We start from the raw sequence: 19,633 nt of genomic DNA, 5'->3' as shown, positions 1-19,633 counted from the left end.
TGTCTGTTTAGTTCTTTGGCCCATTTTTTGATTGGGTCACTTAGTTTTCTGGAATTAAGCTGCAGGAGCTGCTTGTATAATTTGGAGATTAATCCTTTATCAGTTGCTTCATTTGCTATTATTTTCTCCCATTCTGAAGGCTGTCTTCTCACCTTGCTTAGAGTTTCCTTTGCTGTGCAGAAGCTTTTGATTTTAATTAGGTCCCATTTGTTTATTTTTGCTTGTATTTCCAATATTCTGGGAGGTGGGTCTTGGAGGATCCTGCTGTGATTTATGTCGGAGAGTGTTTTGCCTACGTTCTCCTCTAGGAGTTTTATAGTTTCTGGTCTTACATTTAGATCTTTAATCCATTTTGAGTTTATTTTGGTGTATGGTGTTAGGAAGTGTTCTAGTTTCATTCTTTTACAAGTGGCTGACCAGTTTTCCCAGCACCACTTGTTAAAGAGACTGTCTTTTCTCCATTTTATATTTTATTTAAAATGCCTAAGTTGAAATAAGATCCAATTTATAAAACTTATAAAAGTAAGGCTTTCGTACAAAATATTTTGGATATTAATTCTAAAGAACTCTTAAAACTGGCATATAATCAGCAAGAGATTCTTGGACTGACTGAAGTAGGAATGGGCAGACATCTTCAGGAGAGGTACCGCAAGGGGTCCTTTCTGGCCACCTGCTTCCAGTATACCTTTAGATGATTAAATCTGATCTCTTCCTATTGGTCATTCAGTCGTGTCCAACTCTGCTTACTCCGTGGGCAGTAGGCCACCAGGCTCCTCTGTCCATGGGATTCTCCAGGCAAGAATACTAGAGTGGGCAGCCTTTCCCTTCTCCAGGGGATCTTCCCAACCCAGGATTGAACCCACTCTCCTGCATTGCAGGCAGATTCTTTACCACTGAGCCACCAGCGAAGCCCAATCTATGTGGAGATTAAAGATATTGCTATGCTGAAACACTTACAAGTAATTTTTCAACTCTGAAAAATGTTTGTTATTATGAAGTGTGAACACACAAAATTATACACAATAATCAAAACTTAAGTATAGAGACTTCCCCAGTAGTCCAGTGGTTATGACTTCATGCTTCCAAACCCTGGTCAGGGAATGGAGATCCCACAAGCCACGCAGCACAGCCAAAAGAAAAACACTAAGAAAAACTATTTTAAAAAAGCCCTACTAGCATGTTAATAGGCTTTCGTCTTTTGAGTGGCAAAAATTTGAATTTTTTTCTTTCCATTTACTCTCCTGTAGTTTCCAAATACTATATAATGAATGCTATTATACATGATTACTTAATTATACAATACTATTATAATATTAACTTTAGTGTTTTAAGATTATATTTTCTAATTTAAAATTAGAAGTTTTAATATTTTAATTCTAATTTTTTATATTAAAAAAATTTCCATGCAGGTGTATAGCAGCCGAAATCCTGTTAGCCTGACTTGTCATAGTGGGCCTTCATTTCTGACTTCATTCACTTGGTGGTTCCCTTTGATCAGTGACTGCTCGCTTACAGGTTGTTTAATGGTTACAGCAGGTTACCTGATTTTTGTCTCTTAGGTTTTAAGACTTGACTCCATATAGCTAGCCTCAGGATGGATTCCTCTGAGTTAATACTCAATAGTTTTAAGTCTTTATGACTGAAAGTTCCCGTACAGAACAGCATCTGTGTCCCCATTGTTTTGTGTTATGGAATAATGGAAAATTTTGGTGTGGTTTTTTTTTTACAAAAACATTATAAGGGACTGTAGGAAAGTGCTTTATTTTTTGTGTTGTCCAGGAGATGACAGTTTCAGTTTCCAACATTACACATGTCATTCATTGAGCAGATACTCGTGGAGTGTCTTTGCGTGTCAGGCACTGCTCTCAGAAGTGCAGAAACAACAGTAAAACAAAAACTGCACTCGAGCTTACGTTCCTGAATCAGGAGGACTTTTGTGGTAGCAGTAGCCCGCCAGCATGTAGAATCACATCATTCAGTTAACCAGGTAATCTTTTCTAGGTCAGCGTATTTTATATCAATGTTATATTTTTAAAGTGTGATGTTCTTTAGGATGTGCTTGTGTTCGTGGCACAAACTGTGATGTTCACTGTGCCAGCTGAATCATGAAAATGTAGACAGAGTTGTCCAGGTGAATGTTAGCCACTTCTGCCGATATTCAACACCACCATCATCTCTCTTTTTCTCAAAAATCATTGCAGGTTGCCATTTACTTTTGTCACTAAGGAAGTAGCTGAAGCCACGTGTAATTGCCTTCTTGCCCAGGCGGAACAGGCAGACAAGAAGGGAAAATCAAAGGCAGCTGCTGAACGGATGATACTTGAGGAATTTGGGCGATGCTTAATGAGCGTCATCAACTCTGCAGGAAAAGCAAAAAGTGACCCTTGTGCCATGAATTGCTAACTCTTGCACAAAAAACTGCTAAATGGAACTGTACAGAAAATTGAAGGTGCAGGGACACTTGATTTTTCTGGAAATAGCTTGACAATTATTGTATTGTTAATTCAGTCCTTGAGACCTGAAATTATATTGATGGAGAAGAAATTTTAAATGAGGAAATTAGTACATTTAAACATTTAGTTAAAATCTCCTTATGCCCCTTCTAAGTTGAATTTTTCTTCATTGTATTATATAGCTTTTTAATTTGCTTGGGTTTCTTAAGAACTAGATGTTCTATCCTTCTGATTCTATTGACAAAGAACATTTATAAATTACTATTATATAATTTATAATGTATGGCATTGTATGACTTTATTCCAGTACAAAAAGCCAAAGAAATACTGGTATTACCCAGTCATTCTTTGGTACTAGCAGATAGAATGTCTATATAAACAAATTCTTACGAAACATATTCAAATGACATTTTGTGTTTAGAAAAGCACTATCTTTTTAAGAAAAATCAACTTTTTAGGGTGAATCCTGGAATAATATCCTGTTGTCAACTTTGGGAATTGTCAGAAGGGGAAATAATTTGTAGGCACACTTTAAAATTAAAAATGTTATTTTGCTTTTTTAAAAAACATAAAAGTGTTAAGGGACAGAAAATAATTCTCAAAAGATGGACAGTTTGTTTCTACAATAAGGAGTGACTAAGAAAGGTTCTGAGATGTTTCCATTTTCTTTCAGAGAGGTGGTATGTATTTGAAATAATAAATTGTCAGTGATTAAGGGGTACTATTAAAATGAACGGTGCATATGAATAGAAGTAAATATATTATTATTATGTAGTGATAAAGTAGAACTTTACATAATTATCAGGTATGAAATTTGGCTTGGATGGAGAAATAAAGGGTATTGAAGCTCTAAGAGATGAATTTAGAGGAGAATTTTTCATCTATACATACAGTTCTCTTTATAGACTTTTGAACTAAGAGGTTTCAAACCAATGTATGGCTCTTACTTGATTTACTGAAAGGGGCCTCCTAACAAAAGCTTTCAGAATTATAGTGGGGTTTCTTTTTAAAAGGGAAGCTTAATTATGGCATTATTTTTAGCCAGTGATTTGGTAAGCCTACAGTATGAGTGTTTTCATATAATTACTAAAGTAACATAAATCATTTTCAATAATTCAGAATTAAAAAGCTTTATGAATTTAAGAGCCTGTTATAATAGGACTCTGGATTTTATGATGAGAAAAAAACATGTTGGAATTCAGGCATTTTGTTAGGTACCTTAATTCTCAGTAATTAGTAGTATATGATTATTACATTTCCTATAAGGAATCTATAGTTGTATGTATTAAGTGTGTATATATGTTCATATGAACATGCAAGATATAGGCAATAGAAGTTAAGTGATCCAAAAGAAGATTCCGTTATTAAGTAGCTTCCTTTTGAAATTTGGGTTTATAAAGTCAGAGTGCAGTAACTTTAAATGTAGATAGTGCCGACATTCTTAGCACCTCACTCTAGTATGTTTAATTAAAATTTGTATAAATGTAAATTAGTGTAAGAGGATAAAGTAATATCTAATCAAGTTATTTTTCAAAAGATTACAATACCTTTTTGGTCTACACCTAAACTGTGTTCATTTTGTACATATTCTGTGTTTAATTCTAATTGCACCTTTGTGATGTGTATTTATATACAGTGTGCATAATATGTCTGTGAAATTTGGATTACAATTGTAGATTATGTATGATGGCATTGCTTGAGAATGTTTTGCTTGTAAAAATTTGAAGGTGCAATCAAATGCTACTAGTTTTTCTGATTTTCAAGAAGCTATCTAAAGTATTAAGCCTTTTCCTTCCTGTGTAGTACTTACTAAACAATTTTTGTATTTAGGCATTTGCATCAAATTGCTGAACAAGATTAATATCCACATTAATTCAACAATTTTAAAAGACTATTTGGGGAGGGTTGGGTATATAATTTTTTAGCTCTATTTACATCCCAAAGTAGAAAGATAAAATTTATATTTACTAGAGCTATTCAAAGAATACACTTTTCTATATTGTAAAAACAGTGAACAGCAAAGTAAATCATACAGAAAATAAACATTTATACTATTCTGTAAAAAAAAAAGGTTTTGCATTTTTTTCTTTAATAATACCACTTTTAACTATTGAACATGCAAGAAACCTTTAAAATTATCTGATATTAAATAAACTTGACATTACTTCTGAAGGCACACAACTGAAAAATAAATCTTTTTGCCCAGTTATCATGAACATAAATTGCTGTGAAATGAGAATATCTTATTTCCACTGTTCTTTTAAGTAGAAACTCAATCCACTCTCTTTCCTCTTCATGTTTGCTGTTCTTATGGGGAGCACCTTAATTCTTAATTTCGTTTTCTCAAGAACTGTAGGTCTTACCTCTGGACTGTATGGGAAAACAGAAACTTAATGTTGCAGGTAATAAAACAAGCAGAGCATTGACATTGGGGGATAGACAACTGCTTTAGCCTCCCCGTTTTCTGATATGGACAACTGATATTTTCTCAGTCTTATGTAAAATTTGAATAAAAATACCTTTAGAAAAGTTTTCTATTTTTATTGTTTTATAACACAAATAAACTAAGATGATGAATACTTGTTATGTAAATGCAACTTCAAACCAGGACCTCCAGCTCTGTGATCATACTGCATCCTTAAGTATTAATATTTTATATGGGAATTCTGGATCAGCATCTCAAAGGAGAGGGAAAGTCAATAGCTAAGAAGCCTTTATTACTGTAGTTACTTTTCATTATGTTAATACTTAGGATTTTTTTCTTCTTGTTAGGGCTTCTTTACTGCACATTTTTTCCCTTATCTATAAACCAAATGTGAAATTCAAGTAATTTTATAAAATACTAAGTTTTAAAGGCTTTAATTCTTTATTTTAAAATTGTTATATAAAAGCATTTAAGGCATTTTTAGTTTAATTCAAAAACAAAAAGTATATTCAGGGTAATGTTTATTATAAGGCCACAGACTTTAGTGTAACTGTAATTCAGTGAAACAGTGACAGATTTTATTTTCTTGGGCTTCAAGATCATTGTGGACGGTGACTGCAGCCATGAATTTAAAAGACGCTTGCTCCTTGGAAGAAAAGCTATGACAAACCTAGACAGTGCATTCAAAAGCAGAGACCTTACTTTGCCAAGAAAGTTCTGTATAGTCAAAACTATGGTTTTTCCAGTAGTCATGTACAGATGTGAGAGCTGGACCATAAAGAAGGCTGAGTGCCGAAAAATTGATACTTTTGAACTGCGGTGCTGGAGAAAACTCTTGAGAGTCCTTTGGACAGCAAGGAGATCAAACCAGTCAATCCCAAAGGAAATCAACCCTGAATACTCATTGGAAGTTGAAGCTCCAGTACTTTGGCCCCCTGGTGCAAAGAGTCGACTCATTAGAGAAGACCTTGTTGCTGGAAAAGATCCAAGGCAGGAGAAGGGAATGACAGGACAAGATGGTTCGATGGCATCACCGACTCAATGGACATGAGTTTGAACAAGCTCCGGGAGATGGTGAAGGACAGGAAGCCTGGTGTGCTGCAGTCCATGGGTTGGACACGACTTAGCGACTGAACAACAACAAAAAAATCTGACAGTGAATAAAAAGAGTACATTGTGAACAGGTTGGGTTTACCCCAGAAATAAAAGGTTGACCCAACATTCAAAGAAATCAATGTAGTTCAGTGTGTCAGCATACAAAAGAAAAACAATCATCTCAAAAACTGCAGAAAACAACCTTTTGACTATACCAACTACTACTAGATTACATGCTTTAAAAGGGTGAATACTATGGTATGTAAATTAGATCTCAAAAATTTTCCCCCAGAAACATGCAGAAAAATCATCTGAGAAAATTCCAACACCCATTTATGGTTTAAAAAAAAAAATCTTCAGCAATTTAGGAATAGAAAGGATCCTCAACCAAAAAGCCTACAATTAACATCACATGAATGGTGAAGACTATTTCCTCCTAAGACTGGAAACAAAACACTCCTGTTCAGTGTTGTGTTTGAGGTCAATGTATAATAAAATTTTCTTTTTTTTTTAACAAAATGGCCATAATATAAGGAAAGTCAAAGGATCTTAATACAAAGGTACTAGGATTAACAATTGCATTTAGCAATATTAGTATGCGAAAGTATATTTCTACATAGTAGCAATGAACATTATAAACTGAAATTCTAAAATTACCATTTATAGCAGCACCACAAAACATGAAATGTAACAAAAATATGTACAAGATCTGTATGTGAAACATTGATTTAAAAAATTGAAGATCTTTTATACATACATAATTTTCATGGTTTGGAAGTAAATATTAAGATATCATTTCTCCTCAGCCTATAGATTCAACATAACTCCAGTCAGAATCCCATAAGGAATTTTTGTAAAAACAAGCTGATTATAAAATTTACATGGAAAGGTACAACTAGAATAGCCAAACATTTTTTATAAAAGAACAAAACTGGAAGACTCCTGCCTGACTTCAAGAATTATATAAGGCTAATCAAGGTAATGTGGTATTGATGAAAGACCCATGGAACAAGCAACAGAATACAGAGCCCAGAAATAGATTCATATTTATGTGGTCAATTTTTGACAAGGGATCAAAGGTAATTTATTGGAAAAGAACAGTCCTTCTAACAAATGGTGCTGGGATACCATCAGTATGTAAAAATATGAACGTCTACCACACACAAAAGTCAACTGAAAATGGATCATAACCTAAATGCAAAACCTAAAACTGGAAAATATCTACAAGAAAACATAGAAAAATCTGTGACTGGTTTAGACAAAGATTTCTTAGATAAGAAACTAAGAAGTATGATCCCTACAAAAATCAATAAATTAGACTTAGCAAAATTAATGTCTGTTCTTCAAAACATACTAAAAAAGTAAAAGCCACACTGTAACCTTTAAAACTTGTGAACCACTATGTTGTACACTTGCAACTTACACTGTACATCAACTTTACCTCAATAAAATTTTAAAAGCCATAGACTTGGAGAAGGTATTTGCAAGATATATCTAATAATGTACTTTTATCCAGAATATTTAACTAACTTACTGTTAGTTTTTATTTCTTAACTGTTTTCAGTAAGAAAACAATCAACCTTCCTTAAAATAGAGGCAAAAGACTTGAACAGACATTTCACCTAAGATAACAGTGACTGGCAAATAAGCCTATGAAAAGATGTTCATCATCATTAGTCATTAGAAAAAGAAATGAAAGCCACAATGAAATATCATGGCACACCCATCAGAACAGCTAAGTCAAAACAGAACCCTGATAACACCAAGTGTTGGGGAGGAAGTAGAGGAACTAGAACTTTTCATATATTTCTGGTTAATGTACTGCATGATACATCACAGCAAAAGATAGTTTGTTACAATGTAAAACATATACCATGTGACCCACTGTATGAATACAACACGTTTTTTATGTATCCTTCAGTTGGACATTTGGACTTTTTCACTTTTTAGCTATTTTAACGCTGCTATGAAATTTGTACATTTCTCTTGGGTATATGCCCGTTGCTAGAACTGCTGGGTCATTTGGCAATTCTATGTTTAACTTTCTGAAGAACTGCTAGACTGTTTTCCAAAGTATGTGCATTCCTACCAACAATATATGAGGGTTCCAGTTTCTCCACATTCTTGCCAACGCCTGTTATCTGTCTTTGTTATTACAGCCATCCTAGTGGGTGTGAAGTGATATCTCATTGTGGTTTTGATTTGCATTTCCTAGAAGGCTAATGATGTTGAGCACATATTCATGTATATCTCCTTTGAAGAATAACTTTGTATTCTTTACCCATTTAAAAAATTGGGTTGTTTTATCCTTTATTATTGAGTTCTTTGTATACTCAGATACAAGTCCTTTACCAGACACATGATTTGGAAAATGTTTCTATGGCTTGTCTTTTACTTTCTTGATGGGTGTCCTTTAAAGCACAAAGTTTTCAGTTTTGATGAAGTTTTTGCTTGTACTTTTGGTGTCCTATCTAAGAAGCTATTGCCGAATCCAGGTCTCCACTATTTTATTCTAAGACTTGTTTTACCTCTTTGTGTCTTTGCTGCATTTAGAGTTAACATTTTGCATGTGTATATTCAGTTATTCCAGCACTGTTTGTTGAAAGTAGGAAGGATACATTTCTGAATATTTGTTTTCTCTGAAGAAGAGAAAGAACAAGGTTGCCGAGTAGAAACTATAAACTATTAATTACCCTGATCAAGTATGAACAAAAAGTTCCCTGTGAAGCATATCCTATCAAGTAAATCTGACATCAGACTTGGAACACTGCACGAAGGCAAGAACAGTTAACTGTGCTAATGGCAGTGATGGAAAGATTCTTGTCTTCAGGGTTTGTCCAGTTAATACCCAGCACTTAAATAAATGCAAAACACTGTTTTAATAAATTAGACAAGACATGGGTCAGATGTAACAGCAAAAAACATGACACTACAGATATGAACCTAGTTTTAAGTAAAAATAAGTACAAAACTTGAATTTATATAAGCAATAAGTTAAAGGTGGTGACATAAACAGGCTTCCTTTAAATAAGATTTATCCTGGTGCATCTAAACTCATTCTACTGTAAATGAAACAAAACCCACAGTATTCAGACTTCTTAGTAATATCTCCTTATAAAATGCAATACAGGACAATTCGGGTTACAGTTCAAAACCGAAGCCTTTGAGGTAGACCCAGCAGAAATATATCAAAATATACTATTTATGGGGAATTTCAATGAATAAAACTGAAGTTTTACCTGTCCTTAATCTTTTACAACTTTGTCTTCATATTAACTGTAGTCTATGAACATTAACTTAATGACAATAAGAGATATTTTAACATACACAGGTGAATAATGTTATTTGTTCATTTTATTTTTTTTCCATTAAAATACCCCCATTTCTGAAAGTACATATAACTATATGTTTTTCTATTTTATCTTTTCAGATCTGGATATGAGAGAACGGAGAAAATTGTTCTTAATATGTTTCCATCTTCAGATTATTTAAGCTTCTCCCACATTTCTGAAAAACCTCATTATGTGATTAAGACAAACTTTTTCATACTCTCCCAACTGACCCTTTTTTCCCCCATTGATTTATCACGATATGAAACAACATTATTCCAAACTGAAAATGTTTATTATCCTCTTCAGAAGTTGAAACAAAGGCTTCTTTTCATTCTGATGAGCACTGTGCTCCTCCAACAGGAGTTGAGTATCCACTCTATTATTCAAAGTGGTAGTATGAAGTCCGGACAAACGGGCTGTGGAATCACATCACCTGCATACTCCCCAGACAACAGTTCTGAGCTTGGTTGTTGCACCAGGAATCGTCCATTTCATGGCTCGTGTGTTTACCTTCTGCCTAATAGAGTTTAATTATTTCTCTTTAAAGGTACCCCAGCAAAAGGGTTTTTGTAGTGTTTGGTATTTAACTTGGCCTAATTTTCAATGTGTAAGTAAACTATATTCATAGTTTGATAGGTATTCTGTTAACAGTCTTTTTTTTTTTTTTTTCAAGTGTTATTCTTAAAGAGTTGTAGACCAGATCTCTTTCTGGGAATGTAGTCTTTATAAAAGGAATCAATGTTTTAGTGACTCCTTTGTCATTATTCTCAATTTTTAAAATTTTATTGGAGGATAATTGTTTTACAATATTGTGCTCGTTTCTGCCATTCTCACTTGTTTTTAAAGTATGTCCAGTTGAATTACTCAGTTGGATAGTGGTAAATTCAAACACAGCACCTGTTGGCTAGTCTGTTCTTACTGTCTTCCGCTTTCTACATTTTAGAAGCCCTACCAAATTCCATGCAGATCTGATAACGTGCATAACAGAAATTCCTAAGACATAAACTTGTCCACTGTGCAGAATTTGTAAAATATTGTTAGTTGAATTTTAAAATAAATGTTGACCAATTATTTTTAATAAAAATGTTAATATATTTTAGGTCCTTCATATCTGTTGTTCCTTAGCAAATGCCTGAATTTATTGGTATTGGCAAAACTTGAACATCTGTAATTCTGTGAAGATGACCAGTGTTTCTTTGACAAAGTTTTCAACTCAATTCTTTCTGAGTGGTGTTTTAAGGAGTACTGGGTTATATCTTTAGCTCTGATCTTTAAGAAACAGATTATGATATTCTTTAGTAACTTTACAAAGTGATTGATGGCACATACTTCTCCATCAAAGAGATGCTCATCTAACTCTACAAAAAGATAAATATGCCCAGAAAGCTCATTTAATATTTTCTGTTGAAGGTAACATTCCCTCTGTTTGGGAAGCAGTGGTTCATGAACTGTCAGTTTTGAATGGGTTCTCACAACTCGCTCACAAGTATTTATGACTCGGCATAAACTTTCAGAAGGGAAATGCACACCATTCTCCTTTTTAACACATAACAGGGATCCAATTTTAGAGGCTTTGAGATCCGATGCATACAGCGCACTGAGGCAGTCCTCGCATGTTAAAAGAGCTGATAACTTATTGGCAATATAACCAGCGCAAGAGGTGAGATTTCGCCTACGGACTGACAGGTCTAGTAATGCCTCACTTAGCAAACAGTCAGACCACTCTGGGCAAATATCCTCTTTGTAAAAAAGACTCTCTATAACGCTGACACCATACTCACGCTGAACTGTCCCGAGGGCCAAGTCTGTCCTTCGAGCAATTGAAATGTCAAGGCTGCTTACTTCACTTAGAAAGACCTCATCTTGTAATCTGTATCTGGTCTCCAAATTATGGTAAGCTTTCTGGAATGCCATGCAGGTAGGGTTAGAAGTGGTTACTGATACCTGTCTGAGCATCTTTAGAAATAATTCCAGATGATCCTGACTGAATTTGTACATCAGGAGATAGGGGAAAGGCATGACTTTGGGGCAAACATAATTTTGGTAGAGCCATTTTAAGCTCTCGGCATTAAGCAAAAATCCCAGGAATCCCAGTTTTCGCTTACTTTTAAGGATTTGATTATTGCTAGTGTCAGATAATGTAACAAAAATAGTCTTGGCTTCAGTTAACACAAGGTTGATTTTATTAAAAGTTTCAGGTAATAGAGGTCCTTTAAGTCCCTTTCCATAAAAGTTCCTACTATTAAAAATGTCAAACAGATTGTGAATTAAGCGTAAGAAGTGGATGGTACCAACACAGTTCTTAAAAGAAGGCAGGCCTAATGACAGCAAACATTCCAGTGCCTTGACCGCGCTCTCACTGAAGACTTGGGTGGCACAATTCGTTTTCAGTATGTGGTTCTTCAGATTTGCAAGTTTTCTTGGGATTCTCTCCATATGTGACAATTCCTGTTCCTCTAGTGCTGCTAACTCCACAAGGTGCTGCCAATGTGCTGTGCCGCTGATAAACTGAATGCTCTGGAAATTCTGAAATGCGTTTCTTATTAATTTAAGCAAGTGGCAAGAATCAAAGAAGTAGGCAATCTGTTGGCTGGAAGATGAAGGATGCTGAAATGTACACTTCATGTTGTCTCCGTCGAGATGTATCCCCAGTGCCTTTGCCATCTGAACACTGTGAGCTGAGGCATCAGACGTGACAGCCAGCACTGTGATTCCTATGTCACTTAGTTTGCCAATCGTCAGGCGAAGCAGCTGAGCTTGCAAATATCCAGAGGCCCTGTTTACAAAAAAATAACCAAGAGGTGTACTCCAGTGACCAGAAATACCCACTGCCATGAGCAAAATAGTTTCTGAGGCAAGTGGCATTTCGTCAGCATCAAGTGTGCCAAGACCGAAGTCCATAAACCCTTGCAGATGGTGACTGCTGGGGTCCCACTGAAGCTGCTGCGTGAGAGACAGACCTTTAATCATCAGTGAACAAGACTGATATCGCTGGTCTCCATTCTCTACTTTTTGCTGAAGAAAAGAAAAAATGTTGCTGTTGAAACCTGGACCAGGTTTGCATTTGGACAGCCATCTAGAAAATGTAAAAGATGAAAAATATAAAACACAGAAGAAGAGGGACTTTCCTGGTGGTCCAGTGGCTAAGACTCCCCACTCCTAGTGTAGGGGGCCTGGGTTCGATCCCTGGTCAGGGAACTGATCCCACGTGCTGCAGCTAAGACCTGGTGCAGCCAAATAAATAAATAGATTTTAAAAAAACCACTAATGAAGACATTAAAAAAGGGGAAATGGTTCTAAAGTAGCCTCAGCTCCCTGTTGAAATAAAGTCAAGTAGCCAAATTGTACCGACGCTTTCAAGCATATAGTCCTATTGTTACCATACAACACTAAGATAATAGAGAAACTTGAGTGTGTGCTGTCAGTTGGTCAGTCATGTCCAACTCTCTGCAACCCAATGGACAGGTACCTCTGTCTATGACATTTTCCAGGCAAGAAGAATGGAGTGGGTTGCCATTTCTTCCTCCAGGGGATTTTCCCGACCCAGGGATCGAACCAGCATCTGTTGCATCCCCTGCATTGGCAGGCAGATTCTTTAACACTGTGCCACCTGGGAAGCCCCAGTAGAGAAACTTAAAACAGAATAGCATTTCTAAGACGCAAACATACCACAAAATAATTTTAAACTTCTTACTCACTTAAAAGAAGTGTACAAATCAATTACCTAGTTTGTTCTAATTGATGTGTTTATAATTTAGATCATAAACCAGCCTTACCTGTATATTCACTGAAATGAGGAAATTGTAGAGGGAGAAGAAAACTTTGAGAAATCTAGTATATCTACCCCATTTTACAAATGAGGAAACAGTGAGCCCGCTGCTGTGCTGTGCTGAGTTGCTCAGTCGTGTCCGACTCTTTGCAACCCCATGAACTGTGGCCCGCCAGGTACCTCTGTCCATAGGGATTCTCCAGGCAAGATACTGGAGTGGGTTGCCATGCCCTCCTCCAGTGGATCTACCCAACCCAGGGACTGAACCCAGAGGGAGAGGGTAAGATGCCTGGCCCATGCTGTGTTGCTGGTCATGCACAAACAGGAAACTCAGCTTTCCTGAGACCCTCGTTCAGTGCTTTCCTGACTGTCTTTACAGTCAAAGAATTATGCCCTTTGGGACAATTAAGTGTCTGCTTGCTCCCAACAAAGGTACCTATACTATGATGTTTATCTTGGGAGTTTGGTTTTTCTTTTTTAAATTTATCTTAGGTTGCACTGGGTCTTTGTTGCCACCCGAGGACTTTCTCTAGTTGCAGAGTGGGGGCTGCTCCTTGTGGCACCATATGGGCTTCTCTTTGCAGTGGCTTCTCTCGTTGCAGAGCACAGGCTCTGGGTGCTCATGTGCTCAGTGGCTGTGGGACACGGGCTTAGTCACCCTGCAGCACGTGGGATCTTCCTGGACCAGCGATCGGATCCATGTCCCCTGCACTGGCAGGCAGATTCTGAACCACTGGACCACCAGGGAAGTCTTTTACAGTTTCCTTGACCTTTCCAGGCTGCTGCTAATTCTCTCCTATTACTGTTAGTGATTGTCACTAACTGACAGAATTCTTCTCATCAGTTCTAATTTACTCTAATTTGCTGCAGATCAGGAAGGGAAGGAGTCAAGTTTAATAATTGTCTAAAATAAGACTAAATGGATTCTGAGGTAGATGAAGTGTCTGTCTTTGCTGAAGTTTACTTTTATAACTCTCAAATGACTTTTTTTAGGTTGAATTTCTGATTTGGGGGCTATACTCTAGGTTGCCAAGATCACTTCCTAGACTAGCTGATCTCTATTTAATGGAAATTTTAAAATATGTTTCCATAAGTATTTCAGGACAGGGCTTTCCAAATATTTTACTGCAATCTGAAAGCGTTAGTTGCTCAGTCGTGTGTGACTCTTTGTGGCCCCATGGACTGTAGCCCGCCAGACTCCTCTGTCCACGGATTTCTCCAGGCAAGAATACTGGAGTGGGCAGCCATTCCCTTCTCCAGGGGATCTTCCTGACCCAGGGATCAAACCCAGGTCTCCTGCATTGCAGGTGGATTGCTGCAACCCAGAATTTTTATAACAGAATTTACCCTTATTATATGCCATATCCTTACTATATGTATATGTGCATATAAATGCATATATAAAATTAATGTGAATTCTGACTCACTAAATTGATTTCAAGATGCACTAATAGATTTGAAAAACAATTATAGGATGCAAAAGACATACTGTAACTATTTAGGAGGCAAAAATATTAATAAGTTGTTTATATTTTAAAATAGGGCAAAATAAGACAATGAGAAAACATACAGTGGCTCTCGACCAGGGTGCTACGATTCACTGGTATGGTGAAAAACCCTTTGCAAGCATGTCACCAAATTTTAACCAATTGTTTAAAATTTATTCCTATGCATTAGGATTCTCGAACTCTAAAGATGCTAACTGTGTTACACATACAGTAAGTATATAATGAAACTCTTTAATGCTTCCAAGTAAGAGTTCTAGCTTAAACAGGTTAACAAAGCTTATGTTCTGGTGAGCTTGCTTTTTGAAAGGAAATCTGAATGATATCTTAACGTCCACAACTCTAGACTGAAGCATATCCGGCAGAAAGACAAGTGAACTTCTTCATTTTCTTTAAGTTTTTATAACTTTAGAGTAGAAATACCCAAACCAGGTTTTTAGAGTTGTAGGGAAGCAACAAATCAGAGAAATCACTCTCTCACACCAACTTTTCCCAACTCAAAGTGAAAAAAAACCTTTTTTCTGATTGTATAAAACGACACTTTCATATTCTTAAAATAAAGGAAACAATACAAAAAAGTACAAAATGGAAAGTAAAAAAAAAAAAAAAATCACTGTTAACAGGTGAACTTTATAAAACTAACAGACTCACAGACATAGAAGAAAAAAGTATGATCCCAAAGGCAAAAGGGCAGAAGGGATAAATTAGTATTCTGGGATTAACATATACACACCACTCTATATAAAACAGATATACAAGGGCCTACTGTACAGCACAGGGAACTACGTTCCAAATCTTGCAATAAACGATAATGGAAGACTCTGAAAAAGAATATATATACACACAAATAACTATGTCACTTTGCTGCACACCCAAAACAAGAGACACTGTTCACTGTAAATCAACTATGTGTGCTGAGTTGCTTCAGTTGTGTCCGACTCTGTGCGACCCTATGGACTGCAGCCTGCCAGGCTTCTCTGTCCATTGGCTTCTCCAGGCAAGAATACTGGAGTGGGTTGCCATGCCCTCCTCCGAAGGATCTTCCCAAATCAACTATCAGTTCAGTTCAGTTCAGTCGCGTCTGACTCTTTGCAACCCCATACTTCAATATAAATAAATGATTTTTTTAAAAAAATCACTTAATATTTTAAAAACATTCTTCCAGATCTTTTCCCTTACATCTGTTCACAATCCTAAATGCCCATCCAGGCATTCTTTCATTCCATAAATATTTATCAAGTGACCCCTGTGTTCCAGGCACCCTGTCAGGGCAGGAGGTGCAACAGAGAACCAGATGCAGACCTCATACTTGAGCAGCTCACAGTCTCATGAGGTAGACAGTGTTTTAAGTACTAAGATTCAGTTCCACGTTTTATGTGCAAGAGGGCACCTCAGCCAGAACTGGAAGAACAGGAGGCTGGGCTTCAGAAAGGATGTGACATCTGATCTGAGTCTGAAGGCCGAGGGCTAACCTCCAGGACTAACGGAGAATGGGCATATCAGGCAGATGGAGGAGTAAGTCATCAAGGCCAGAATCAGCAAGAAATGCCTTACAGAAAGAACATGCGCTCTAAGAGGGCAGGGAGGGAGGCAGGAGATGAGCCGCAGAGCCCAGCAGAGCCACATTTCATCACAGAGGCTCCTGGAGCCATAGGAAGGAGTTAGCCTACAGTCTCCAGGTAATGGGAGGCCCAGGCAGCAGGAATGTGACTGGTGTGAATTGAATTGTGTGCCACGAAAAAGATATGTTGTCATGCAGATCCCCAGTTCCTCAGAGTGTGCTCTTATTTGGAGATGGGGATCTTTACTCATCAAGTTAAAATGAGGTCATCAAGGCACACCCTAATTCAACACGACTGTGTCCACATAAGAGGAGGAAATGTGGACACAGAAACACACATGGGTAATGGAAGATGATGGGAAGAAACAGGAGAAGACCACCACCTATCAGCCAAGGAGACAGGCCTGGAACAGACCCTCGCCTCACAATCCTCAGAAGGAACTAGCCCTGCCAGCATCTTGGTTTTGGACCTCCAGCTTCCAGAAGTGTGAGGCAATGCACTGCTGCCATTTGAACCAAAAAAACAAAAATAAAGGGATCTGTAAAACCAGTGATTTTAAATAACAGTGAACAGTGAGTATTAAATTTATAAGGCATGACATGACAGTCACTGTGTTTTTTTTTGCTTCCCACTAAGAGAAAATAATAGGGAATAATAGGGAAGCCTGGTGTGCTGCAGTCCATGGGGTCGCAGAGTCAGACATGATTTAGCGACTGAACAAAAAGAAGAGAAAATAAATATATCTATGTATTTTGACCACAGATCCTAAAAAATTATTTTTCATAAATCTGTTCTCTGGACAACTGCACTGGCATCAGCGATCTTTGCCTCAAACCAATGGTATCAGTCTAGAACTCTACTAGATTTTCTAGATTAGTCACATATTAATACTACAGAAGAATATGAAGTATATAAAACTACTGAAGTATATTCCACTATTTCAAGATTCAGTTTTTACCACCCAGAGGGTCTCTACCATATGAAAAATGCAAAAAAAAAAATATTGTCGGCCTACATGCCCTCATTCTGCGGATCAAATATCAAGATTGTGATACTATGCAAATACTACCTAGAAGTTTTTAAAAAGAGAAAGACGAAACAAAGAGTATGAATACACACAGCGTTAGTGTATAAACTGCAAGAGAAAACAGTACGTTTTATTTTACATCGAAAAGGTAATTCACTTACGTTCTGAGGATAGAAGAATGAGGCAGCTTAAGAATCTTTCTTACATAATCGTAGACTTTGCTACTGCACAAGTAGAGTGTACATGCGAACTGCTTCATTTCTGAGGAGTACTCAGCTGTTTCTCTCCAGTTATACAACTCCCACTTAAAATCTGTTAAGAGAAAATTTATTCTTCGTGTGAAAAATGTGTACAGTAACATTTTCAGACATAGATCATTGGATATAAAAATGTGCTGCTGCTAAGTCACTTCAGTCGTGTCCGACTCTGTGCGACCCCATAGACGGCAGCCTACCAGGCTCCCCCGTCCCTGGGATTCTCCAGGCAACAACACTGTAGTGGGTTGCCATTTCCTTCTCCAATGCATAAAAGTGGAAAGTGAAAGGGAAGTCACTCAGTGTCCGACTCTTTGAGACCCCATGGACTGCAGCCTACCAGGCTCCTCCGTCCATGGGATTTTCCAGGCAAGAGTACTGGAGTGGGGTGCCATTGCCTTCTCTGAAAAATGTGCTATGCACCAAAATTCAAATATAATCACATTTTAACTGAGTTGGTTCAGAGGTTACTATCCAGTCTCAGAGACTATCAATTTATCTTGTTCACTGTGGATCATTTCACTAAAAAGAGGGATGAAAAATGTATCAACTAGAGTTATTATGTTTTACTATTCATTAGCAGCCTAGGCAACCCACTCCAGTGTTCTTGCCTGGAGAATCCCAGGGACAGGGCAGCCTGGTGGGCTGCTGTCTATGGGGTCACACAGACTCGGACACGACTGAAGTGACTTAGCAGCAGCAGCAGCCTATGTGGATCTTTTTGGAGGAACAGGGAAGAAAATGAAATAAATGAGTAAAATTAAGTCTCTGGATTATGAGGACATTCATTTGTTTTAGTTTGTTCCTTGGTTACCATTTATTTGAGAGTAAAAATTAGACACGAGAAACATTTTGAGGGATATGGTATATGGTATTAATCAGAATGAACAGACAAATCTTTCCTACCATTGAGAAAAAAAAATTCTCTGTTCCTGGTGAGGACCGTTATTTATAACCTATATTCCCCTCCTGGAAAAACAAAATATGCTCCTCCATTGGAGGTATCTACTCCTTTTGACATGCTTCTTTTTTTCCAGAATGCAAATCCAAAAATTCCTACTCCTTTCATCAAAGAGTATGTTGGCAATTCTTATGTCACCCCTCTTCAAATATCCTGGTTCATGAAGACTAGGCAGTCTTTCAATGGACATATATGTACTCTACAGAGTATTTTAGAAAAAACTTTGGAGACTTACACAATTTTCAGACTCAAAGAGATTTTGCAAATTATCTATTTCAACTCACTGCAAAAAAGGCTTTAGTGATAAATTATGCAGCAGTTAAAACTGCTTACAAAGAATCTGCAGTGACAAGAATGTGACCGTAAAAAGGGAAAAGTACAATAATGTGGTATAAACTATATGATCTCATTTCTGGGTTATAGGATCATGTGTTATTTTTATCATTTACACATTTCTTTGCTTCTCCTATAATAAACATAGAACTTTTAAAAATGGACAATTGTAACAAGATTTTGGTGATTATTTTTCATTTTTCTTATTTATGCTAGAGACTCTTCGGCTAAAGGCATATTTTCATAGGCAATACAAAATAAAAATGTAATGATATTTCATAAAAATCAGGAGCTGTGCAGTAAGTATTACAGGTCACTGGGGAACATACCAGAAAATTGTGCTCGTAGCAGACATTCTGTTTCCTCTGTAAGTAGCTTCTCTTCTATAAGTGCGTCAATTAGTCGTAGGCCCTTTCTCTTCTTGATCATCCTGTAGTTTTTTGCAGAAGCAAGTCTTTTTTTGGACACTTGCAGCATCTGCTGCACCTCAGCTAGTTTCTCTGCTCCTATTGTCAGAGGTCTCTTTAAACTGTAGTTATGGTCTTCAGTAGCAACCTCTTGAGAATTATCAGGAAGTGGCTGTTTGAGTATTTTCTGTCTTGCTTTACCTTTAAGGTGTACACCTTGGAGAACCTAGGGCACAAATGGAAAATGAGGTTTATTTTAGAAATTATCACACAGTGATTATCTATTAAAATATCACTGAATACAAAGCACTCACCTGGTTGCTGCGGAGAATTAGGTATGAAAGAAAAGGTAGTAATCTCCGATTTTTAAAAATGTATAGTCTCCAGGACAATGTACACAAGTTTCTTAGGGGTGGGATCTACACAGAAATAGTAGCATAACGCTGAGTTTCTGAAATGATTTAAGTAACTAGTGAAAGGTGGTGATAATTTGGGAAGGTTCTGAGCTGT

The 19,633-nt window shown here is 36.9% G+C and overlaps 2 protein-coding genes across 14 annotated transcripts in view; one reads left to right on the top strand and one right to left on the bottom strand.

Annotated features, from left to right (window-relative positions):
* Positions 1-4,326, top strand: part of LIN54 (lin-54 DREAM MuvB core complex component) — a 64,469-nt gene extending 60,143 nt beyond the window's left edge. For all 9 annotated transcript variants that reach the window (XM_055435161.2, XM_055435156.2, XM_055435159.2 and 6 more), the window contains one exon: positions 2,202-4,326. In XM_055435161.2, coding sequence (XP_055291136.1) covers positions 2,202-2,403 — 202 coding nt within the window. In that variant the 3' untranslated portion in view covers positions 2,404-4,326. The remainder of the gene's footprint in view (positions 1-2,201) is intronic.
* A 5,616-nt stretch (positions 4,327-9,942) lies between these two features.
* The window catches only part of THAP9 (THAP domain containing 9), a 21,031-nt gene continuing 11,340 nt past the window's right edge, over positions 9,943-19,633 (bottom strand). For 4 of the 5 annotated variants that reach the window (XM_055435148.2, XM_055435153.2, XM_055435149.2 and 1 more), the window contains 3 exons: positions 19,046-19,349; positions 17,330-17,480; positions 9,943-12,381 (listed from right to left, as the gene is read on the bottom strand). In XM_055435148.2, the coding sequence (XP_055291123.2) occupies positions 10,392-12,381; positions 17,330-17,480; positions 19,046-19,349 (2,445 nt within the window). In that variant the 3' untranslated portion in view covers positions 9,943-10,391. The remainder of the gene's footprint in view (positions 12,382-17,329; positions 17,481-19,045; positions 19,350-19,633) is intronic. The other variant, XM_055435152.2, reaches the window with a different exon arrangement.

Source organism: Moschus berezovskii, chromosome 5 (assembly GCF_049115385.1).
Source record: "Moschus berezovskii isolate FMDL1 chromosome 5, NW_MosBer_1.0, whole genome shotgun sequence".
NCBI lineage: Eukaryota > Metazoa > Chordata > Mammalia > Artiodactyla > Moschidae > Moschus > Moschus berezovskii.
This window is presented reverse-complemented; position numbering and strand designations above follow the sequence as displayed.